Source organism: Culex quinquefasciatus, chromosome 3 (genome assembly GCF_015732765.1).
Source record: "Culex quinquefasciatus strain JHB chromosome 3, VPISU_Cqui_1.0_pri_paternal, whole genome shotgun sequence".
Taxonomy (NCBI): Eukaryota; Metazoa; Arthropoda; class Insecta; order Diptera; family Culicidae; genus Culex; species Culex quinquefasciatus.
This window is the reverse complement of record NC_051863.1, coordinates 18,656,252-18,682,989: the sequence shown is the minus strand read 5'-3', so window position 1 is coordinate 18,682,989 and position 26,738 is coordinate 18,656,252. Positions and strand designations below refer to the sequence as shown.

The window sequence follows — 26,738 nt, the reverse complement described above, 5'->3', positions numbered from 1 at the left end:
TTTAAATTGCAGGAAAATGCGTAGAGGCATAGTCTGGAACAAAAAAAATGCATGCTCATTTTTACAGAACATATAAGTAATGTTGGTGAAAACTACACCCAACGTTGACCCCTAGAAAAACCGACACTTTTCAAAACATTGGCATATAGTGCGACTATAGCCACATAAAACTAGGGACCCTAAATAGGGAGACTGGTCGAAGTGAATTTGACTTACCCAAACAGACACGAGTTTGACGTATTCAAACGAGCCTTTAGGCCCAGCAAAACTTGGCAGTGTTGGCAAGCTCAAAACATACGTTTCCAGATCGATTTAGCAATGTTCGACCAGTCTTCCTATTTAGGGTCTCTACATAAAACAAATCAAACCTCCAACCCAAACTTTTTCTAAAATTGCAAGAAGCCTTCCTTCCAATGTTTTTTAAAGATCAAAAATTGGTTGAAAAATGTTTTTTGGCTAATTTTTAGATCGAACCCAGTCAACTCAATCGGAATTCTGGACAAATCGCCCCCGAGTATCGCAAAGAAAATCAATCTGTTGATGCTTTTTTGTGAATTTCCTTGTCAGCACCACTTAAAATTCGACGCCAACATTTCAAAAAACATCATGTACAAACCATGCGTTTTGAGAAAAACGCATTTGAATGTTGAGCATCCATTTTCAATTCCCATTTTAATATAAAAGCAAAATAAGATGTTCTAATAATAACAAACGATGAAAAACGTTGCTTTCATTGATACTTGATCATCCAAATTCAATAAAACATTATTTCCGTCGTTTTATTTTATAAAAACAAACATAACTTCTTTTGAAATCACCAACGTCTATATCACCCTGCTGTCATTGAGGGGGACGCTTTGTTATGATTCGTTTTTCTTCGCCGAATGTACATGGCGCTTTGTTCATGATGCTTTTTTTCGTGACGAGGTTTATGTAGTTTTTTGTTTGACAGGTTGACAGGGCTATATAAACAGGGACTGCTGATGGCAGAGATTTTGTTTATGGTACATTATTGAAAATCATGATTAAACAGACTTTACTGAAGTAACTTTTGCTCATTTTTGGTGGAGAGGTAGCTTATTAAGAGTACTTTTAGAATATGCAATAACCCAGAAAGTGTCAAAATGTACATGATGCCTTTTGAAATGCTACCGTCGAATTATTTATTTCGCTTTGATGTTCATCTACAAACAGTGACAGGTCATTTTTCGACGTGTCCCAGTCACGAAATATTCTAGCAGAACTGGTTCTGCCAGAATCTTGCTAGAACGGTGGAACATTTCTGCTAGAATGCTGTAAGAATATCCAGCTCTGTGAGAACTCTGCTAGAATCCTGCTAGAACGTCGTGACTGGGGTGTTGTTATACTTGTCGTTATAGTTTAGTAGTGAAAAAGATGTTCCGCCGAATAAGCAAGATGATGATTTTTTCCGATCTTTCGTGTGCGTGAGAGGAGAGCTATGCTCCCTCCGCATTTTTTCTCTTGATGAACGTCCAAAGATTTTCTTTTGATGAAGATTTTTCCATCGTTGTCTTTAGGTAAACTTCTGACTAGAAAGCCTTATTGGCGTGAGCAGGATCCCAGTCAATTCAATTCAAATTTTAAAACGGAATTCAATTCGAAATGTATTCGAATTTCGTTTCATACGAAACAATCTACGTTTCAAAATTTAAATTAAACTGACTGGGATTGACCGTCTGTTTACCTTTCATTCTTGGCCCATTTGTATTGCGCTGCTTGAACTTCCATTACAGATTTCTGCATTTGAGCCGACAACGCTGCTGTCAAACCGTCTGGCTCTCAAACCTTTCAGTTGAGTTTCATTGTTCGTCAGAAAATGGTGTGCGGGTCGTCGTTGCGGTCGTAAGAGTTTTTCGTCGGAATATCTCCAGGATTTTCTACGACGTGCCTGCTCCCGTGCCCGTTTTGGGGGTGGTGTTCCGTGGTGTCTCGTGCTGGGCAGTGACGGTGAATGTGAAAAGGCAAGAATCATAATTTCAACAGAAGGAAAATTCCAGAGCCAGTGTGTTTGTTGAGTGTTCAAAGTGGTGAAGGGGAGCAGTAGATTTGGAATTTTTGGATAAACTTCGTCCAAGTCTCTGTGTGGAGAGCAACAGCCTGCCAGTGTTCAGTATTCCCGTGGAGCGAAACAGGAAGCAGCCTTTTGCCGTTCGGTCCCCGTGTGCCAGAGCGGGACGGCACACCACCCAGAGTTGCTGCGCTGCATGAGTGTGTTGGATTTCCTTCATCATCAACCGTCATCGTCATCATCGCAGTAGTCTGTTTGCCATATGAGTAGGTAAGTGTGTTTGTTTGTGTGTGCGCGCTCTGTTGGACGAGAGATTCAACGGAACGTTCTTGAGCGCGTAGAGTCATCGTCGTCACGGCTTGCTTTGTCCACTCAACGGTGGTGCGGCGGCAAGACCCTGACAGTCAGTCAGTATTTCGTGTGCCCCAAGCAACGGGCGCATCTTGGGGAGTGAGTTGGGTGGATTGCTTGGATCTATACGTCAGCCTCAGAACAATGGGCGCCGATGTATTTATCTCAGCGCGAGTGGCCGTTGATGGGTTCTAACACTAGATCAGGGTCGCATCTCGTCAAGTCAGTCACTCCCTCAAAGTTAAGTGCGAACACGGGGCAATCAACTTCAACGGGATTCCTAGAAATTGGTCTGACCTTCGGGCTTTCAGTTATCATTTCGAATGGGATAGAACTACACTTTGAATGTGAGTTTCAACCCATGTTACGAGATTTGAACGAAATGTTTGTGTACAAATCAATTCTTTTAATTTTGAGAATACGTCTTCTGCATAATATTATTGAAGGTATCCCATTTAAAAAGGACAAAAATTGAACATAGAACAATGATCAATATCTAAAGTTTTTGGATGTAAAATTACAAAAAAGGCCCGTTCTTACACTGAAAATTGCGAAATTGCGAAAAACAAAAATATTAGATTGTCTTACTCTCTTCTTAAATGTCAGTGCAATTGGCTCCACCTACACACAAATGGCTTATATCTGGAGCAACATTTGAAAAGGGGGCATAAGCATTTTGACAGCCAGAACGAATTTGCAAATTCCAAGCCAACAAAAAATTTTTTTTTAAACAAAATTCGAAATGTAAATCAGTAGCTGGACTTCCCAGCTTACCTTTTTGATTTGAAACTATGTATTGAATTACAGTACTTCTCGAGTGAGTTTTCAGAAAGCCGTTAGAGCCACCCTGTCCTCCGATACTAACATTCGTATTTCTCCAAATTGTAACAAAATTTAATTTGTTTTTAGTTTGGGGCACCAGAAAAACGTGTAGATGAACAATCTTAAGCATTTTTGATTTTGGTTTTTCGTAAGCAATTCAAACACCGAGGGTCTTACGGCTTTTTGAAAACTAATCCGGGATTTTTACAAAAGATGATTCCTCGCTAACTTCTTTAAAAGGACATAGAAAACGTATGGCTCATTGGTAGGAACAGAATTACTAAACATTTTAGTAACTTTCATAATTTACTTGGTATATCAGGGGGGTTGCCTATTTTAGCCTCTATACTATTAGATACAGGGTGGCTACTCAAGTCGGGAAATTGGAAAAGTCAAGAATTCGCCAAAATCCGGCAAAAATCGGGAATAGTCGGGAATTTTTTATTTTTGTCAAAAAGTCGGGAAAAGGCGCAAATCCCAAGCATACCTATTTGAAAAAGTCAAAGTAGTTATGTCACAGACATAACCGGAATGGCGTAGACTACATAAAGTTTTGATATGTGAACCATTTCTTAATTTTGATGAATTAGCTAGACACTTGAAATACATTAACGGAATAAGATCGTGAATGCGATCGGTAAATTCAGTCGGACCGTGTACGTACCGGTTGTTGAAACAGAATTTATATACGATTCGAATTGACTTTTACTAGAAAGAGATGGCAAATCTAATGCGAACAAAACCGCAGCTACCATGTAAACATACTTTGAATGTGTTGATAAATCTTTGACTAGACAACATCGAATGCACAGTGGTCCAGATCGCAAAATTAAGTGGAAAATGGATTTTCCGAAAAATGGTTAAGTTTTGGAGCTTTGGTGTCTTCAGAAGAGTTGTTGCATATGGAAAGGCGCAACTTTTGGTTTGGTTGAAAATTAGGGTGGTTCACGATTAGGGTGATTTTGGAAATCTAACTTTACAGAAATATTTTTGGGAATTTTTTCGTCTTCTAGAAAGTTGACGGGCTTGCCAATCCAAGCAACTTTGTCGAAGACACCAAAATTATCTCGTAATCTACGCCTTCTACGACCAAATTTATAGAAAGCATCTGAGCAAACCTTCAAAAACAGTTTTTAACGTGGCAATTCAGGGTTAAGTTTTAGAGAAAGTGGTATTCGGGGCACTTTTAGAGCTCTAAAAACAAACATTTTATTATCTAACAAGTCAATTTGGACTTAAGGGTCAAAAGTTACAGCGATTTTAAGGTAAAAAAGATGCAAATTTAAAACTTAAATATCTCGAAATGGCGCAAGCCAAATTTTAAGCACTAGGTTGCATTTGAAAGAGGAGATCCAGCACTACAAACGCTGAAAAAATCTCAGGGGTGTTTTTCTTTAAACTCGAGATATCTTCATTTGAAAAAGTCTAATTTTCAAGGGTAAACCATATGGGACCACCCTAACGAATTTCGAAAATTGTCCAAATATATGTTTTTCCATGTAATTTTGCCCGCTGAATCTGAATCTGCCCTCAGAATTGACCCAAAGTGTCGAAAAATCGATTTTTGGTCATATTTTGGGTTTAAATGTAAAATTATCATTTAAATCAAAAATATGACCAAAAATCGATTTTTCGACACTTTAGCTCAATTCTTAGGGTAGATTCAGACTCAGCAGGCAAAATTACATGGAAAAACATATATTTGGAAAATTTTTGAATTTCGTTAGGGTGGTCCCATATGGTTTCCCTTGAAAATAAGACTTTTTCAAATGAAGATATCTCGAGTTTAAAGAAAAACACCCCTGAGATTTTTTCAGCGTTTGTAGTGCTGGATCTCCTCTTTCAAATGCAACCTAGTGCTTAAAATTTGGCTTGCGCCATTTCGAGATATTTAAGTTTTAAATTTGCATCTTTTTACCTTAAAATCGCTGTAACTTTGACCCTTAAGTCCAAATTGACTTGTTAGATAATAAAATGTTTGTTTTTAGAGCTAGCTCTAAAACTTAACCCTGAATTGCCACGTTAAAAACTGATTTTGAAGGTTTGCTCAGATGCTTTTATAAATTTGGTCGTAGAAGGCGTAGATTACGATCGACAAAGTTGCTTGATTGGCAAGCCCGTCAACTTTCTAGAAGACGAAAAAATCCCCAAAAATATTTCTGTAAAGTTAGATTTCCAAAATCACCCTAATCGTGAACCACCCTAATTTTCAACCAAACCAAAAGTTGCGCCTTTCCATATGCAACAACTCTTCTGAAGACACCAAAGCTCCAAAACATAACCATTTTTCGGAAAATCCATTTTCCACTTAATTTTGCGATCTGGACCACTGTGGAATGGAGGAAGGAAAGAGAAGAACGAAAAACGATTTTTTCGCGAACCGAGTGAATGTTTGGTAGCAGAATGAGGGGGAGGGCAGCCTCAGAAAGCTGTGCAACCCGTACCCCCGAAGTAAATCGTGTCAATTTAATTAGAGGGAAGGAAGATATAAGCGTTTGACGGATGACGCAGTATTCCAGGGCCTTCGGTCCGGGTTTTTAGGAGTTGAAGGCGAGAGCAGCCTCAGAAAGCTGTGCAAACCGTCGCCCCCGAAAACCAAAATTTGTTCCTGAAATTTAAACTGTAATTATTCATTGCGCTGCCTCGCCCCGGATGGGACGAGGGATGGGAACTGAGGGAACTCCGAAGAGTTGGAAAGTTTAACAACTAGAATTTGGAAGTTTCACAACCACGGCTTGACCCACGAGAGGCAACTTTTCGGCTAGAAGGAGCAAGCGCGCGCCCCATCTTGTTGCTGCCTCGTCCCGGGTGGGACGATCCAAACGGTCCGGCCATCGAGAGGCAACTGGCTGACGGTGACGACGAGAAGGCGATGCGCACTTGTTTTGCAGTTCTGGTCCCTCTCTCTCCTGCTGCTGTTGCTCTGGTCTCTCTCCTGCTGCTGCTGCTCTGGGCTGAGCTTTCCAGCTGCTGCTGCCGGTCCGACGTCTGAGACGTGAATGATAGAATGGGCTGAGCGCGCGTTCTTATATATGATTCCGGTCTGCTACTTCCCCTCCTTTTTCGCGACCGACACTCGGTCGTGTTGCTCGGATGATTTTCCCCTCAAAATAGGTACTTGACATTCCCGTCCGTGAGTGGGAAGCGCTCATTTTGCTTGCAAAATCTCTGCTTTTTGAAAACATTTTAAAACATTCAATTGTTTCAATAGTAAAACTATTTTGCCAACAATGAAAGTTTTATAGCAAATTGCTGAATAATTTTCGAATCGAATGGAACCAAAATCGTGCCGATTCGATTTGAGGGAAGGAAGATATAAGCGATTGACGGATGACGCAATATTCCAGGGCCTTCGGCCCGGGTTTTTTGGAATGACACCCCAGTACCTTCGACAAAGACGTAAGTCTACGTCAAAAATTTTTCTGACTCTTGAATAATTTTGTAATATTTTGTACAATAATTGCAGGCCAAGGATTGATACCTAAGAGCATGCAATGGCACTGACCTTGTTGCGTGCTCTTCGGTTGACGTCCACGTAAGGAACATCCTGGAAGGAGCGTAACTAACTACATCCGTAGTTCTGTTAGATCATCCGAATTATCTTGATCAGAACAGTATAGCTCTGGTTCCTTGCGAGTGTCCTATTTTCTTACCTCCACGTTGGCTTGGTTTTCATGATGACCTAGCTGGTGGCCTGTGGAAACGGATCGTAAACCTTTGACCACCGCGGGTCAGAGTCGAGACGGCTAAAAGAAAGGGGCGCAACAATGTGGGAAAGGGAAGTAATTTGTGATTGTAGACGGTATTGTTTTGATTCGCAGTATGTTGAGTCAACTGCTGTGGATGTACCTGAAACATCGCACAACGGGGTTTCTCCTCTCTTCATTCACAGCTACCACCTATCTCCTATTTTTATTTTGCTCTTCTGATTCCCAATTCTTCACTGATTCTTCTATTTAATATCCAACATTTGATTTTAATTTTACTAACTTTTGATTCTCTTATCTCTCAAAGCTTTTCCACTCTTTTCTATCAATTGATACTGTTGTAACAAACTTTGTTTTGTTTTTTTTTTTTTTCTTTAAAAATATACTTTTCCTTAATGTACTAGTAATATCAAGTCTATTTATCATTCGCCTAATCTTTTTTGATTTTATTGCGAATTTATTTATTTGAATAATTCTTTATCTGTCCTATAAATTATCATTACTATAATCTAAGCTTGTTTTGTATCTCTATTTATTCACTATTGTCTAATTTTACATCTAATACATCTAGCTTCTCATTTTTATTCTTCAAAATACGCTCATCATTCTCTTACTATTGATTCTTGATTTTTATAAAATAAATTCTCTTTTACTGTCAATTGATTACAATCTCCACCCTTTTTTCAAACAAGTGAGGTTTGAGCCCTTACTCAATTTATGGAATGGTTAAAGGATTAACACAAATATTACTATTGTAATTTTGGTAAACTTTTATAACATGCTTAGGACCAAAAATTGTAACAAAACACCGCGACAAAAGAAATAGCAACAGATAAACAGACTCAACAATAGGGAAGATTTCAGGAGAATACAAAACACAGTAAATAACAACTAGTTTTTGAATTCAAACTAAAAATAAAACAGTTTTTGCTATAATGAAAGTTGATAGGCACACTATAAATGGTTAGGCGCTTATACTTACATCAAACCCTACGTAATGTACCACCCCCGGCCGAGTTAAAATGCGTAACCGGAAAAGAAGGTGTGCATGCCTGGCACGAACACTCAAAGCGTGTTCTAGTGTGCTGCTCGTACTAACTCAGAGCAAGGGTGAGATGTAGGTGTAAGGGCAGTGCGTGTTCGTCGGGAACCTGGTGCATAAGATCGGTCAAGGCCCGTTCTTACACTGAAAATTGCGAATTGCGAGTTTTTTGTTTAAAATCATTCTTTGAATAAGAAATGGCTATTGTATGATTTTCTGCAAAAAAAAAGTCGGGAATTTGGTAATGGGATTTTAGTGGTCACCCTGATATTAATATCGATCTGGATCATTAGGAGAGAAATTATTACACTCCTTTCATTCAGAACAGAACAGAAAACATTCGTTTCAAAGTTTCTTAAGAGATAAAACATAAGTGTCTTCTGATAAACATTCAAACCAAATTGTTTTACAAACAGGGGATATTCATTGAGGTCAAATTTTGAGCAGTATTTACATCGAAAACTTCAAAACATATTGTTGTATAAGATAAAAGCAATGAATAACACATCATCAAATGCTCATTCTAGAGATCGAGCAAAAGCCTCTGCTGTGCTTATCTATCTTCTTCTCTACTTCTACTTCGTGTGCGGTTGATTGTGTTGGCCCAACACCGAGCGGAGAGAGGTCATCAGTGCACTTGGCCAGGTGGAACCAATGTGTGAAGAAACCACGAGCGAGTCAATAGCCTTGAGAAACCACCGCTGCCTATTACACACACACATAGATGCAGAGACCAAGCTGGGGGGGCAGAATAAAACATGCTACCGACTGATCGACCTGCTAACGATGTTTTGTCCGGACTATTTGACGAATATGTCCAAGAGTATTCATGAGTTCATAGAGTATCTGGAGCAGCGAATGATGCCGCCACGGAAAATGAGGTTACAGACGTATGCAAACAACGGAACTCGGACAAACGAGCCAGTGCAGCATCAATCTGCAATGCTAATGGTTCTCTTTTGTAGGTTTCATCAGTTGTATTTATATGGTGGAAGTTGGTATAGAAATCCGGACGTCGCTTATACCAGCTACGGAATCGTTCTGAGACATTTTGCTACTGAAGGCTAGATATAGCTCAAGCACGCAACTGTAAAAACCGCTGAACGCTCCGACAGCTTCGTCCACCTATATCCATAACCAGCCATCATAAGAAGGTAGTCGACAGCTACGTAATCGCGCTAGAAGCACGCAGAATCTATCGAATGACTGATGATGATGATGCGATAACGCCACGGTCCCTCCTAAAGACTTCCCCCCGTTTTTACGGTTTTGGGATCGGAGCCCCAGATCAAACTGCTCCACATATATCTACACAGCAAACTGGTTCTTGCCCATGTTGAATAATTCAGCAATCCTTCAGCCATCGACCTCTCTCTGAGCCAACTAATCGGCAGTCCCACGTTCCGCGGCGCGGTTCACTTCATTACAACAATTTCTGCACAAACCCGGCGTACACTTTCTCAACACGTGCCCGATCCGAGGCGAGGTATTACATCAATTACCTGGCAGCGTTTGGCAGAGATCGATCAAACGGCCCTTCTCGTGTGCGAAGAAGGGGAGGGGTAGTCTAATCAACAACAGCTAGTACAAAATAGCAACACCACGCCACCGAGGATCCATCGTTGCGTTTGCGTTTGTTGTTGGGGGTGGTTCGGACGAGTAGTTGAAGGAAGGTATGACGGTGTTACCTACTTTTGCTTTCGACGAAGACAACGAAGACGCGCGCGCGCGCCGGCGGTAATTCAATTATGGCCAACGGCCGTAATGATGATTTCGATAGTGCAAGTTTTACCCGGATTTGCATCAGTTTGCTGATTGGTAAAGCGTTTTGTAGGCACTCGGTTTTTGGGAACCTAATAGCTCGACGAAATCGAAAGATTCTGTTGCAACCCGGTTAAAAATGTCCAAGTTCGATTGAGGACTCATCGCAAATTTCGCGCAAACTCACTCCTCGTGATGTCATCCGCGGACGTTGTCGTCGCGGAGATACCGTTTCGGAGCCTTAGCCTAATGGCTTCGTTCGTGTCTGTCTAGGACTGACAGAGGTAGAGCGTGCTGGCGGGCGTTTGTTTTGATATTATATGACGTGTGTGTTATACGTAATCCCCGACACTTGAGACAATACAGGTGTGATGAATAGTGGGGCGGAATAACCGGTTTTGTTGAGGGGGGATGCGAGTCATTTTGTTTTGTGTTCAGGTTATGTTTTAAAACAATCTTAATTTTATGAAAATATTTTATCTGATTCACCTCATGTAAGTTACAATTCCTGCAAGAATAATTTCTGGGGACTTCAATTGGTCAAAATAACTAAAACTCCAGCTTTTTACAATACTTTCTTATTGTAACTGTATGAAAATCAGACAGCATAAATATTCAAAAAAATCGTAGCAAACTTTACTACTGTCCAGACTCGATTACCCGAAGACCTCGGAAAAATTTCACTTGGGATAATATTTATCTTTTTTGAACATTGTTGATACGACCCTTAGTTGCTGAGATATTGCCATGCAAAGGTTTAAAAACAGGGAAATTGATGTTTTCTAAGTGCATCTCCAGCGCGGGTAGCAAACATCGAAGCAAATCAAATTTGAACCCGACGTCAATCCCGCCGCGGTACCTGTCGCGGTAGCAAATTTGCTCTCAGTTCTTCGGGATTTCACTTTGCTACCCGCTATTCTGCTGGTTTGCTACCGTGGAAAATGGAATGATGCACGGGAAATCGAATCAAAATCGAAAAAAAAAAATTTTTTTAAATTGTTTTTTTTTTATGTAAAAAAATAAAAAAAATCTAAATTTAAAAAATTAAACATTTTTTTGTATTTCTGTCATAAAAAAAAAACAAAAATAATTTCAAATTTTTAAAAATAATAAAAAGGAAAATTTAAAAAAATTATACAAGGCCGTATTTATGCAAATATTTTTCAAAGTTTATGCCCCCCCCCCCTTCCCTTCAAAATTGGCCTGAATAATCAGGGGGCAAAAAAAATATTCTTTTTTTTTTCGAAAAACTTCAACATGTTCATGAAATTTTAAGTTTAATCAACTGAAAAGCAGTTAAAATGCATTTTCCCGCGTTTATAAGCATGTTCAGCTTGTTTTAACTCCTTTGAAAACATTTTAAATTTTCATGAAATACCAATGTACCAAGAAAAGTTTTTTTTTGCAAAAATTATTTGCAACGGCCAAAATAAAAAAAAAATAAAAAAAATTATAAGATTTTTTAAAAACAATAAAAAAAAATAATAAAAAAATTAAAAATAATTAAAAAAAATTAGAAAAACTAAAAAAAAAATTAAATTAATTGAGAAATTCTCTACAAAACCGGTCTTTTTTCTTAAATTTTATTTGTTTTGTATTTTTTTATCCGACTGAAACTTTGTTGGTGCCTTTGGTATGCCCAAAGAAGCCATTTTGCATCATTAGTTTGTCCATATAATTTTCCGTACAAATTTGGCAGCTGTCCATACAAAAATGATGCATGAAAATTCAAAAATCTGTATATTTTGAAGGAATTTTTTGATCGATTTGGTGTCTTCGGCAAAGTTGTAGATATGGATATGGACTACACTGAAAAAATGATACCCGGTAAAAAAAATGGCTATTTTTATTTGATTTTTGTCACAAAAACTGAATTAGCAAAAAAACATTATTTTTATTTTTTTTAATTTTTTGATATGTTTTAGAGGACATCAAATGCCAACTTTTCAGAAATTTCCAGGTTGTGCAAAAAATCTTTGAGCGAGTTATGAATTTTTGAATCAATACTGTTTTTTTTTCAAAAAATCGGAAAATTGGTCGCTAATTTTTTTAAATTTTTAAACCAAGTCTAACATTTTAAAAGGGCGTATTATTGAATTTTTGGCCCTTTTGAAATGTTAGTCGTGGTTTAAAAAATTGAAAATATTTTTTTCGAAAAGATCGGAAAATTTCACTAATGTTTCATATTTTATTTGAAAATCGGACCATTAGTTGCTGAGATATCGACATTAGAAAACATCAATTTTTCTGTTTTTAAACCTTTGCATGGCAATATCTCAGCAACTAAGGGTCGTATCAACAAAGTTCAAAAGTGCAAAATATAGAGAATTTTCTCAGCTTTTCAAAAAGTGGGCAAACATGTGCACTAATTTTAAAAAATTAAAAAGTCGACTATTTTCAAAAAAGTCACCTAGAAAAGTATTTAACATGAAAACGGTGCACTTTATCAAAATTTCACTAGAGTACTTTTTGATTGCAAATTTGATTTTACATCGAAAAATTAAGTTGAAAAATTTTTGCGACCAATTTTTCGATTTAAAAAAAAAATCAATATTGATTCAAAAAATCATAACTCACTCAAATATTTTTTGCACAACCTGGAAATTTCTGAAAAGTTGGCATTTGATGTCCTCTAAAACATATCAAAAAATAGAATAAATTAAAAATAGTGTTTTTTTTGCAAATCAAGTTTTAGTGACAAAAAGTTAATTAAAAATCATCAAATGTTTTTTTACCGTGTATCATTTTTTTCCAGTGCAGGCCATATCCATACCTACAACTTTGCCGAAGACACCAAATCGATCAAAAAATTCCTTCAAAATATACAGATTTTTGAATTTTCATACATCATTTTTGTATGGCCAGCTGCCAAATTTGTATGGAAAATTATATGGACAAACTTATGATGCAAAATGGCTTCTTTGGGCATACCGAAGGCACCAAAAAAGGTTCAGTCGGATTAAAAAATACAAAAATTAAAATTTAAGAAAAAAGACCGATTGTGTAGAGAAATGCTCATTGTTGTATTTTTTTAAGAAGCAAAATTAAAAAAATCGGGCTTCGTCATGCACACGGGATATGTATTGAGAGTCTTTTATCTCAAATTTCAGCAAATTTGATCTAGGGGAAATATACCCTTTCTAATCAAACACCTATTTTCGTTATATAAAGAGTTTGATGCTCGATTAAAGCTCCAAAAATATTTTTTAGGCTATAACTTGCCAGCAACAGCACCGCTTCGAGTAAGCACGCAAATGTATGCCACTTACTGGCCAAAAAGATCAAATTTAATGCACTTTTGATCATAATTTCTATTTTGCGAGACCATTTCTCATCATTTTGGTGGCACACACATCCACACGCAAGATCCTAGGTTAACTGCTTAACGAATGTCGTCATATCTTATATCTTTTCACTTGCGCTAGCGTTTTCAAAGCGCTTGAGATATAAAATTGCTTCCAACTACCGGCAACATGTTCTTTTGCCCATTAGTTAGTCACTCACTTGAAAAATAATCCCGAAAAATGTAAATAGGGGAAAGTGGGGCAAGTGTAACAAGCTAAGGAAATGCTCGTTATAACCCATTTAAAAGTTAAAAAATCTGTCGGATTTTATTATAATCATCTTATTCTAGGTCTTGACTAAGACTTTGTTTAAACAAGTTTTTAAAAAATCCTGTTTTTTAATATGAAAAATTGATTTTAAAATTTTTGATTTTGCGTACGTTCTACTCAACTATTGGGGCAAGACGAGCAACCCGTTGGGGCAAGAAGAACAATGCATGAAAAAATATGGTAATTTGCTAACAATTGAACTGTTATCACTTAGATACATCAGATTAGAATGTATTTGAATGGTTTCTTCCATTTTTAGATTAAATAATAATATTTTACTAAAAATTTTATCGTTTTTACGAAAAAAAATACTACTTCGATGATAAATAGTAAATTTTCATAATATCACTATACTTTGTATGTACAATTTTTTAACGATTGTTTATCAGTTTTTAAGTACTTTCATGTATTTATTTCCCAATAAAATATGTTGTTGCAGCAATTCGTATTTTTTCCATACTAAAAATCCATATGGTACACTTGCCCCACCTGAACAAGATTTTTAAAAGCTCTCAACAAAAATAACCAAAAGTTAAATCATACTTTGTAATAGGTGCATGTCATTTGTAGGGACACTACTGATCTAGGAAAAATAGCATTTTGATAAAATGAGCCTTAAAACGAACCCTAAGCCTTATTTTGTACTTTCCAAATATTATAAGAAAACAAAGGTTTCGAAAAAAAATTCATTAAATCTTATGCCCCGTGGCGTTTACGTCATTTTGGCGGTTATGTGGTAGTAGAATCAGCTAATTGCATTGCTAGCAACAATTCCTCATACTGGAAATAATCAAAATTGTAAAAATTACGGCCGTAGGAGCGATTGTTCCTCTTGCCCCATATGGTCGTCTTGCCCCACCTTCCCCTAATTAGCAAGCACCATCAAAAAACAAACGCGCCAAGTCGTTTGACGTTTCAATTTTGAATACCCATTCCAATCGAAGGCTGAAGAAAACCGAGCGAGAAGTGAAGGCAAATAAAGAACAAAGGGTGGCCACCAACACTACCAACATGCTGGTGCAGCGCCTGTTGGAGTGAGCAAGTGCTGCCAGGAAACTTTCGCTATTAATGCTACTTTTGTGAGTGTTCGCTTAAAATTTCATCAATTTTGGCAACACTAAGCAGACCCAAAAGAGCGCTGGAAGAAAAAAAGAACTAAGCTGAACATAGAAAAATGGGCGTGGCCCAATGCACTCGACTGATTAGAATGCATTTTTGAAATATTTTTTTTAAATGCTTGTAAAAGGAATAGCAAAACTTTTCATAAAAATGAAAATGAACAGAAATGTTCACAAAAAGTTGCTCTACTCGTTGGTGTACTTGGTTTTAGTGAATTTCAAGGAACAATCCAGATTATCCAGCATCATTCAAACACGACCGCTTATTAGGCTTAACCCTCTAACGCCCAGAGCTGTTTGCTTATCGTAAAAATAGTAAATGGCTTAATTTTGGTACAATAATGCAGGAAATACTTTACTTTGATGCACAAACATCGAATTGGGGCAAAAAAGTAGAATTTGAAGTGGTGCACCAGAGCACCATCAGGAAGATGAGCAACTTTTTTTTAAACCACAACATCTCGTTTTCTACAAATCTATTGGTTCATTTGTTTGAAAACGCTTCGAAATGTGTTAAAAACTACTTATTCTTTGCTGTAAGACCATATTTCTGAAGTATTAACTACAAATTCATAAATCTCTGCATTTTCAGGTTTCTTTGATTGGCTCATTCAAAACTCACAAACAACCATTTTCATAAAAAATGTAGAAAATAATAAAACTATCGATCTAATAACAATGTTTCGTCTTGTTTATGAATAGTCAAAACGTTTAAAAACTTTTGTTTTGATAAAAATAAGCTTTTTCTGTAATTTAGAAAAAAGTGCTCCTGAATATTTTAGTTGCTCATATGCCTAGGTGGTGCTCTGGTGCACCAAATGAAAAAGGTTGAAAAACACTTAAAACCGGTCCAAACTCACAATGTTATTCACAGGGGTTCTTGTCCAAGGTTCAAATGATAGCAAAACATTTTCTGTTTCATAAAATTTTGTGTTTGGTAATTTTTACGGGCTTTCGAAAACAGGTCTTATTTATTTCCCTAAAATTTGCCCATTTTTGTTTACATTTCACACTGTAACTTTGCTTATGCTTAACCAAATTTGATGAAATTTGGGGAGATGTTAGTATACATTCTACATGAACATCTGCAACTTAAAGCAACATTAAAAGTTGTGTCAGTTCCGAGATATTTGAGTTCAAAGTTTTGGTGCTCTGGAGTAACCATGGGCGGGAGAGGGTTAAAATGGGCATATTTCCCCTATCCCATCTATCGGTAATTCGGGAAAACGCTCACAGAGTTTGACAGTTCGCTTCAAGCATAGCAATTTTGATATTAAATCGTCTCTTTTCTCAGTGTAGTAATGAACTATCTTGTATGTAACTCCTTAATATAAACCCGTCACCGGGCTATCCGAGCTACGATGCTATGGGAAGGGCTTTCTGGTAAACACACAAAAACACTAACGCACAGTTATTTCACCACTTAATATACTTTCACCACGTTTGCCTCGATTACCAAAACCGTCAGCGTGCCTTCTGATCAACGATGATATCGGAAGGACTTCTTTGAATACACACAATTTCGGTCATTGACCGTGCGACACCACGTCACTTCTTAAAAGAGCAGGCACGCAATGCGATTTTTTTTATTTTACATGAAAATTTTGTTGTAAGAGGATGATTCATGTGTTTGTGTAACTTATTAAAATAATGCATTTTTGCCTAAAACGCGCTCAAACTAAAGAACGCATCAACATCTCTAAACACGTGACCTAGCCGGTTATTTACTTAGTTCGAGGCCCCTTCCTCCAGAGTCTCCGTTCAGGAAACGGCTGACCAATGTATAGAGGTGTTGTATCGCTTTCAGAACCCATTCAAGAGACTCTTTTAAATTGACAAAACACATGTGCAGCGTGCAAAGTGTGGGGTATTAGGTACATACAAACCAGATATCCACCCAATAGTGAACCCAGAACGGCACGTGCGTCAACAACGCCCCATTTGTTGATATAACTTATTTACTGTTTGGCTTGAAAAAACAACCAAGGCGCTGTACTACTTTCCAAAAATCAAACTCTAAATTGCAATCAAATGAAACCTTGAATCAAGTTCATCACCGGCCCAATTGAATGCCAACTCAAAGTCAAAGTTCAAACCAGTTAGCCGAAACTCAATTAATTAATATCCAATAAAGGCGGAACCCGCCCGACGAACCTTCAAACGACGACAACACCGACTGCACTCTCTACTAAGATGTGATGAGCTCGGCCAGTTCGCCCGCGATGATCTGGGTCAATTTAATTCAGATCGACGATCAGACGGTCGTCCGTCAGCAACGCGGGCTCTTCGTCTAACACTATTACAGAGCGCAGTATGGAAATCATGGTGATGAGACTGACCGGTTCGCGGCTTTATAGTGCGTTGATGGTATTGGTAGTAGGTAGTTTGAGCTAAATATAAAAACCTTGTTTGTTTGTTGTGGTTGTTGCCGTTGTAAATCAGCGCATTGTTGTCGATCTAGCGCGTGTGTGCTAATTCAATTGTGACCAAAATGCCAATCAGTTGGTGTTTGATGTTGAGGCTGGCTCTAGCAGCGAGTTTCAGGCGTAAAGGTCAACGAAGCTGGTGGTATGCTTAACCAGTTGAGTGTAACAGGTTTTCAGTTTAAAAAAAAGTTAAGTTTTATCGTCAGATTAAGATACTGTTCCGTCCAAATTTATGTATGATGATTAAAAGTTTGTACTTTGGGTAGTAAGAAGAGTTGATACTTTAAAATGGTATTCCATTGAAGCTGTTTTAAAGCTAAACTGAACTGAAGAAGGGACAGGAAACGCTCTCATGCATATCCGCAACGAGACGGATGGCCGGCGACGACAAAGCAGACAGACAGTCAGACGGAAAGACAACCATCAAGAATCCGTTGCGGTGTCAGTCGTTCGTTCCCCTGGACTGCACACACGACGCACCTGACCGTGAACGTTGACGTTGGTTGAAATGGTTTCCTTTTTTTGTTGGTATCTTTTGAAAATGCAAATTTTCGACAGAACGAAACTCGTTCAAAGAGAAAGAATGTTTAAATTAGAGAGAACCACACTCTGCCGCAGCAAACAAATCGGAAGTCCCAGCTGTAATTATTTGCATCTACCTTGTCGTCGTACAACAATCTCGTTCTGAACTGAACGTGTTGTTGTCAAACAAGATCTCCAGCAACGACAACAACAGCCAGAATCAGGTGTTTGGCACCGCCACCGACTCAAGGACTCTTCAATCAGCAGGTCGTGAATGAGTTGTTGCGAAAACAGGTTTCCTCCACTCTGGTTCATGCACGACAACAGGGAGAGATACCAAAATACAATTGACTACCGACAACATCGGTAGGCCGATGTGTGATAGTGGCTATCGCCAAGACGTAAACAGATTGTTTTGTACGGCCTCTTCGAGAAGACTGTCAACGAAGCGAAAGATATTTACAGTTTTGACGAGTGGTTGAGCTTGAAAACTTTCAACTGAAGGCAGGCATTTAGATTGTGGTAGAAACTCCCAATCTCATTTTTCAAAAGAAAACACATTTAGATAATATTTGGAGGCATTTCTACCTGTTCAGCTGGATCCTTTTAGAAGTTTCACCTTATCAGTTCTAGGAATAAATAAACAATAAGCAAACATGTTTGTTTTACCGTCAAAAGTCTAGATAATGTTCACGCATTTATCGCTATGAATCACGCTTCAGTTTACGGTGCAAAGATAACCGGATAAAAAACACCTTCAAATGATAATTTGACTATTTTATACAGTCGACTCTTCATTTCGCGATATTGAAGGGACTACCGAAGCAGGGGTAAAAACAAATGCGTGTCAAGGATTAAGCTTAGTATGCAGATCGGAGGGAACGCGGTCAAGAAATGTTGCGTGTTTTTTTTTTTTATTCATAACTTATTTTTATTAGGTCCTTTTAGGTGCTGTGACCAGGTTGGAACCGAGGATCGTTAAATAACAAATATATATAACAAAAAAAAACAACTCCTTAAACTCCATACTTGGAGAAAATGTTGCGTGTTCTTATATCTGTAAGCCCATGTATCCAATTGAAATGTGGTCAAAGACAAACTTGTGGGAAATTGGACGAGCTTTCCGGTAAAAATATTTACGAGACTGAAAAATCAAGTCTGTCATATAGAAATTGCCAAAAACCATCAAAAAACCTATTTGTTCAACATTTTTATTGTTAAAACCGCTGTAACTTCACAAGGATTGGACTTAGGACAATGCTCAATATGGAGACTATTATGTAAAATTGTCTGGAAAATCGACTCTCGTGTTCGGTTTTTGAAAATTTTGACGTTTAGAGCCCTTTTCAAAAAAACAGTTTCAGTAAATGATTTTTTGTATTTTTTTGAGGTGAGTTGCTCCATCCTGCATTTTTCGTGAGTCTTTTTGTAACATCTTAGGCTATCTTCACAAAAATTTTGAACAAAAAAATCTCGGGTTCACCTTTAAATTTGACTTTTAAACTTAAAAATAAAAAAATCTCATAAAAGTGGAGTGTTTTTTTCTTTCAGTGTATTTTTTTCGGAAAGCCAGTCAAATTTCCTACAAGTTTTTCTTTGACAACTTTTTGATACGATTCAACGGCTTCGAGATACAGGAATATTTAAATTACAAAATACAAAAATATTTAAAACACAAACGCCCTTCTCAAATGCAGGGTTGTTACGGACGGCGCGTTTCGCGCGGATAGCGCGGATCTGGCGCGGATTTGCTGGCTAACTTTGCTCAGGCGCGGATTTCGCGCGGATGGCAATTTTGATAAATATATTAAAGAGATATAGAATAAATTTCAAGTTATTAAGAAAATATTATCAGGAATTACGATAATTTGTAAGAATTACATATTTTTATTAATTGAATTTTCTTCAGAAAATGTATGTTTGTATTTTCTTAGTACGAACCGTCGAAAAATGAAGATGAAGATTATGTTGAAATTATTTTTTATATGTTTCTTGTCATTTCTTAACATCTCCGGCACTGAATATTTAATTTGTTTTGAGTTTTGAGTAATGATTTTTAACCTTATTTATTTTTAATTGTATACTGGATTTAGTAAATTTTTAATGTTGTAAATCAAATATTGCAAACTTTTCCCGAAGATATAGACATTGGAATGTGTAACAAAAACGATTATTGGTGCTTGTTCTGGTGGGCGCCAAATACACGCAGAAAAATAAGGCATATTTGAATCAACAAAACATTTTGTTGATTTGAAAATTAAGATTTTTGTTGAATCAACGCTAAACGTCAAAGCAACTTTTTCAAAACAACAAAAGATTTTTGTGGTTTGTTTCAACGAAAAATCTGCGTTGATTATATTCAACAATTTTTTTGTTGAAACAAACCTCGTACAGGCTGATTCTACCAAACATTTTTCTGCGTGTATGAGCTTGATTGGACGTAAGAGAAGCTGGCATCAACTTTCGAATTTTAGATGGAATTTAATCGGTAGAAATATTTTTTTTCTAAATTTAAACATTCTTGGCGAAAATAAAATGATCAAAACATTTCAAAATCAATGCTTCAGAAATTCAAAGAATTGAAACTTTTTTTTATTTTAATAGTTTTTAAACAAAAAATATCAAAATACACAATAGTTTTTTTTTCGAAATTTTTAAAATTGTAATTTAAAAAATCTGAAATTTCTAAATTAAAAATTTAAGAAATCTAAAATTCAAAATAACAAAAAAACTTTGGGTAGTCAAAAAATTAAGGATTGAATAAAAACAAAATTTAAAAAGTAAAAATTTCAAAACTAAAAAATATCAAATTCAAAAAAATACAGAAAACTTAAAAAATATTTCTCAAATCTCAAATAATTTTAGTATTCTTAAATTCTTAAATTCTTAAATTCATAAATTCTTAAAATCTTAAATTCTTAAATTCTTAAATTCTTAAATTCTTAAATTCTTAAATTCTTAAATTCTTAAATTCTTAAATTCTTAAATTCTTAAATTCTTAAATTCTTAAATTCTTAAATTCTTAAATTCTTAAATTCTTAAATTCTTAAATTCTTAAATTCTTAAATTCTTAAATTCTTAAATTCTTAAATTCTTAAATTCTTAAATTCTTAAATTCTTAAATTCTTAAATTCTTAAATTCTTGAATTTTTGAATTCTTAAATTCTTAAATTCTTAAATTCTTAAATTCTTAAATTCTTAAATTCTTAAATTCTTAAATTCTTAAATTCTTAAATTCTTAAATTCTTAATTTCTTAAATTCTTAAATTCTTAAATTCTTAAATTCTTAAATTCTTAAATTCTTAAATTCTTAAATTCTTAAATTCTTAAATTCTTAAATTCTTAAATTCTTAAATTCTTAAATTCTTAAATTCTTAAATTCTTAAATTCTTAAATTCTTAAATTCTTAAATTCTTAAATTCTTAAATTCTTAAATTCTTAAATTCTTAAATTCTTAAATTCTTAATTTCTTAAATTCTTAAATTCTTAAATTCTTAAATTCTTAAATTCTTAAATTCTTAAATTCTTAAATTCTTAAATTCTTAAATTCTTAAATTCTTAAATTCTTAAATTCTTAAATTCTTAAATTCTTAAATTCTTAAATTCTTAAATTCTTAAATTCTTAAATTCTTAAATTCTTAAATTCTTAAATTCTTAAATTCTTAAATTCTTAAATTCTTAAATTCTTAAATCCTTAAATTCTTAAATTCTTAAATTCTTAAATTCTTTCAATTCAATTCAATTCGGTTTTATTTGTGAATAATCAAATTACAATTTGTACATATTATGAACCTAACAGAGTTTTTGTGTTCATTTCAGCTGTGTGTTACGTCTTAATTCGGTTTAGAGCAATTATTACTGTTAATTAAATGCACAAACAAGAGTAAGAAAAAGTTTTCAAAAAACTTACGCAATTGCTAATGATAGGGGATAGGAATAGAAAAAGCTTACAACTAGATCACAGCAAAATTTAATCAATTATAGATGTGCTTGATCATCAGCTCCCCAAGGGCCAGGAATTGCTCCGCTTTGTTACGGCAGGTCCGGAACCGCGTCATCATCTCCCCCGCGAGAGCAAAGAACTCCGGCAGGGTAAAGAGATCTTCCCCGGTGACTTCTTGCTGGGCCGCATTGCCGCTACCGGCAGCGACCACGCTGGCGAACGATCGACCCCATCCAGGAGGGAACGCTGGGTTGTCCGCTGGAACTGTACGATGACCAGCAGCCGGCACGGTTACGCTCGTACTTCGCTGAGGAGGGTGGGACGCTGCTGCTTGCTTTTCCTCTTTACCTGCTCCTCGATGTAGGTTTTCCGTGCGCTGCATCCACGGTAGTTGCTGGTATGGTTACCTCCACAGTTGGCGCACTTGATGCGCGCCTTGGTTTGCTCTGCCTTGTCCCCCAAGTCCGCCTTGCACGGCAGTGCGCACGCCTCCGAGAGGTGTGTTTCACCGCACTTCACGTAGCGGGGCGGGAGGTTGCAGTTCCGCGAGCCGTGGCCAAATTTCTGGCAACGGTGGCATTGCGCTGCGTCCGTCGGGTTCTTTGAGTAAAACCGCCAGTTTACCCAAAAACCGTCCAACGCCTTAGTTTTCCGCAGGTCTTGAATTTTGACGGTGCCGCGGTCGAAGTACAACAGGTACAGTGTGTGTGTACCTGTGACCGTTGTCTTCCGCGAGAGGACTTTTATGTCACGCGGCGTAATTCCAGCACCCGAGAGGTCCTTCTTTAGGTCGGAGATCGGGCGGTCTTGGTACCCTGCAAGACGACCTTCACGGCAGTCTTCTGCACGGGATCGAATGTGTAGAACTTGAAGTTTTTATTCTTCAATTTCTCCACAACCAGGTCGAAGTTCTTGCTGTCAAATGTGTAGACTTGCACTGACGACTTACCGATTTTCAGACAATATCCGAGGCCTTCCAGCAACTCGTCAATATCGTCCGTCAACGTGTCCAAAACATAGATTGGAGGTGGTCTACGTTCCTTTGGAGAATTATTCGTTTTTGACGTCAACACTTTCTTCCGTGCACGTTCATCGTATTCGTCGTCGTCGGTAGTGCTGCTACCGTCGGTGTTGTTGTTGTTTTCTTCGTCGTCGCTCAGCATCTGGAACTCGTTCCTGATGGGAATGTTGGCGGATGTCGACGTGTTGGTCGTGGCACCGGAAGTACCGGAACGGGTTCGCACTGGTGATCTTGGGACATATCCGGGATGTAGTAACTTTTTGTCGATGCCTTCTGCGCTCACGCTCCCTGCGCGATGGCGGTCGACACGGCGTTGGCTTGTTTACCTTTTTGCACACGGCCGGTAGACGAACTTCGCGGGTTTTCGAGGCCGCACTCGAACTGCCACGGCCACGGCCGGCCTTCGGCATGCTGCAGGAGCAAACTCGCGGGTAATCACGGTAGACTACGGCGGAAAATTTCGAAAAAACTATAGAGCACTGAGCACTTGACTGCTGCTTGCTCTCGTGCGTACACGGAGGTGATTCTTAAATTCTTAAATTCTTAAATTCTTAAATTCTTAAATTCTTAAATTCTTAAATTCTTAAATTCTTAAATTCTTAAATTCTTAAATTCTTAAATTCTTAAATTCTTAAATTCTTAAATTCTTAAATTCTTAAATTCTTAAATTCTTAAATTCTTAAATTCTTAAATTCTTAAATTCTTAAATTCTTAAATTCTTAAATTCTTAAATTCTTAAATTCTTAAATTCTTAAATTCTTAAATTCTTAAATTCTTAATTTCTTAAATTCTTAAATTCTTAAATTCTTAAATTCTTAAATTCTTAAATTCTTAAATTCTTAAATTCTTAAATTCTTAAATTCTTAAATTCTTAAATTCTTAAATTCTTAAATTCTTAAATTCTTAAATTCTTAAATTCTTAAATTCTTAAATTCTTAAATTCTTAAATTCTTAAATTCTTAAATTCTTAAATTCTTAAATTCTTAAATTCTTAAATTCTTAAATTCTTAAATTCTTAAATTCTTAAATTCTTAAATTCTTAAATTCTTAAATTCTTAAATTCTTAAATTCTTAAATTCTTAAATTCTTAAATTCTTAAATTCTTAAATTCTTAAATTCTTAAATTCTTAAATTCTTAAATTCTTAAATTCTTAAATTCTTAAATTCTTAAATTCTTAAATTCTTAAATTCTTGAATTCTTAAATTCTTAAATTCTTAAATTCTTAAATTCTTAAATTCTTAAATTCTTAAATTCTTAAATTCTTAAATTCTTAAATTCTTAAATTCTTAAATTCTTAAATTCTTAAATTCTTAAATTCTTAAATTCTTAAATTCTTAAATTCTTAAATTCTTAAATTCTTAAATTCTTAAATTCTTAAATTCTTAAATTCTTAAATTCTTAAATTCTTAAATTCTTAAATTCTTAAATTCTTAAATTCTTAAATTCTTAAATTCTTAAATTCTTAAATTCCTAAATTCTTAAATTCTTTAATTCTTAAGAATCTTTTTTTTCATGACCCTTTCTTGGACCGTCTCTTGAGGTATTTTTTTAAAACGGGTTTATTGCTTTCATTCTGTTAAGCATAAAACGAAAATTTTTTTTTAATCAAATACTTTCTGATTTAGTTTTTCTTAATTAAAAATAAAATGTCGGTCGCGATATTTTTATATCGCGCGGATTTCGCGCGGTTTTGGTGCGGATTTTTAACAACCCTGCAAATGTTATTATCGAGTGTAACTGGCTCCATGTACACAAAAATGGCTTATATATGCCTAGGATAACATGTCTACAAAGTTTCATTGAAATCGTAGGTCGGGTATAACCGATTCCCTATTTGACATGTAATGGCTCTGTTTATTCAAAAACTTTTAACAACAATTATTATTGATAAACAAAATTAAAAAGGAATATTTAGAAATTCTTAAATTCAAAACTAGAAAAACTTAATTAACAAAATTATAAAATTATGAAATTATGAAATTATTGATCTATGAAATTATGAAATAAAAAATAAGGAAATTAGAATATAAAGAAATTAAGAAATAAAAAATAGGAAATTAGGAAGTAAGAATATTAGGAAATTAGGATATTAAGAAATTAAGAACCTAGGAAATTAGGAAACTAGGAAATTACGAAGTTAGGAAGTTGGGCAAATAGGAAATTATGAAGCTAGGAAATTAGTAAACTAGGAAATTAGGAAGTTAGTAATTTAGAAAATTAGGAAATTGGGAAACTAGGAAATTAGGAAGTTAGGAAACTAGGAAATTAGGAAGTTAGGAAATTAGGAAGTTAGGAAGTTAGAAAATCAGGAAATTATTTAAATTTTAAATTCTAAAATTTTTATATTTTTAAATTCCTAAATTTTATAGTTTTTTTTTTATTTTTGAATTTATTAATTTGTGAATTCCTGAATTCCACATTTTTAATTCTGGAATTTCGAGTTTTTTAATTTTTGAAACATTAGAGTTTTAGATTGCTAGAATTTCGGGTTTTTCCTAAATATGTATTTTCGGATTTCTATAGAGTGCATAATTGACAAAGGGAGCGCGTGGTCGTAAAAAATATTCGGATGAAAAGTGATTTTTTTGTTGTGTGTGCATTTTGTTTCGCATTATTGTCGTGTATTGTGTGCTGCGAGGAAAAAATTACCCTCTGAAAATGCAGCGTCATCAGTGCATAATTGACAAAGGGACCGCGTGGTCGTAAAAAATATTCGGAGTGAAAAGTGATTTCTTTTGTGATTTTCAAAGCCCTTCCTGTATCATCGTTGACCGGAAGGCACGGCGTCGGGTGGATTGTGTTTAAATTTTTCGAAAAAGGTTTTATTTTTTTTGCGGTGAAAAAGCCATTTTATATAATGAACGAAAGACGCACTGACAATTTGGATCGTTGAGATATTAGTGAGCAAAATAACTGTGTGTGAGTGATTTTGTGTGTTAACCAGAAAGACCTTCCCATAGCATCGTTGCTCGGAAGGCTCGCCGACGGGTCTGTTATGAAAGTCCTCCCCCATAGCGTCGTAGCTCGGAAGGCATCGAAAAGCCAATACCTTATCCTACTAACCCAAAAAAAATTAATCACGTGATGCTTGAAGGAGATGCTGTGGATTCACCGGTCTCAAGCGGTATCAACAAGTATATAGCGAAAAACTATGTGTTTGATGAGTCTGCAACTTCAACTGTCGGACTAACATTCCTCCCTTTTGTTGAACTGCAGGCTTCTTGGGAGGGCGCCGGTATTGACTAATAAAGTAGGGATCTTCAGAGGTTAAACAGTGAACGGATGGTTGGCTCCCACTGATCATTTTTGATTCATTGTTTAACTTCAGCTGATCTGTCAATAACGGAGTAGCAGCTCATTGGCAGTCAACCATGCTCAAGCTCATGCTCATGCTCAATATGTATTTTCGGATTTCTATATTTCAGATTTTTGAAACTTTTGAAATTTTGACTTGGAATTTCTGAATTTTTTCAGGTTTCGAATTTTTATTTGTTGAGCTATTGAATTTATAAATTCTTTTAATGTAAGTCTAAATTATTATTCAATTCTGCATAATTTTTATTTTGAATTTCCAAATAACAAATATGAAGCACTGGGGAAATTTCTTTCATAATTTTTTAAAATCACTGAAATGTTTGTTTTTCCATATTTTCGAATTTTGAATCATTTCAAGAATCAACAAGAATATCAGATTATTATTGATTTTTTCAGTAAGAAATTAGCTATTTGTATGATTATTGTCAAGTTTATTCTAACTCTGGTTTATTTCATTTCGGTACCGCCATGGTGGATTCATCGGACAGCGCAGTGGACTCACAATCCAAAAGTTGCTGCACAGCAAATAAAGTAGTAATCCAGCTGCGTATAAAAGGCCTTGGTGTAAAATAATGTTTGCATAATTTTAGGCGCCAGTCCGTTCTGTTGGTGCTGGGTTTGAATCCCGTCGGTTGCAGTTTTTTTTGTGTTTGCAAAAATCGTACATGCAGTGTGTAATATTAAGTGTCTTTTTTGACGAAAGTAATGTGCATGCTTTTGCATGCGATTTTACCATCGAATAAAAATGCTGTGTGGTTGGTACTAGCAATAGTTGGCGACATGTGGGCCGACAGCAATAAATACAACTTCCTTTTTTTACTCCATTTCGAGCATTTTGAGACTCGCCGGGATATTTTCAATATTGTTCTATCGAATACAAATCATACAAATCAAACGTTTGTAACTTTCAATCGCATTCAAAAAGTGAAATTGTTTTTTTTGTTTTTTTTTTTTTTTTCATAGAAACATATTCCAAAAACCACTTTTCGTTTCTGTCATGGCTTTCTACCTAAGGTACTCGCGATCGAGTGTGTAGTGGTGCGGTTGTCAAAATCGCTATCTCAGA

General features: G+C 35.9%; 1 protein-coding gene across 2 annotated transcripts in view; it reads left to right on the top strand.

Annotated features, from left to right (window-relative positions):
- Window positions 1-1,799: 1,799 nt before the first annotated feature.
- LOC6046353 (formin-like protein 7) overlaps window positions 1,800-26,738 on the top strand; it is a 47,940-nt gene continuing 23,001 nt past the window's right edge. The window contains exon 1 of one of the 2 annotated variants that reach the window (XM_038261791.1): window positions 1,800-2,295. Coding sequence is in view for 1 of the 2 variants with exons in the window: in XM_038261789.1 (XP_038117717.1) it covers window positions 2,292-2,299 (8 nt within the window). In the remaining variant the exon portion in view is untranslated. Of the gene's footprint in view, window positions 2,300-26,738 lie in introns of both variants that reach the window. The other variant, XM_038261789.1, reaches the window with a different exon arrangement.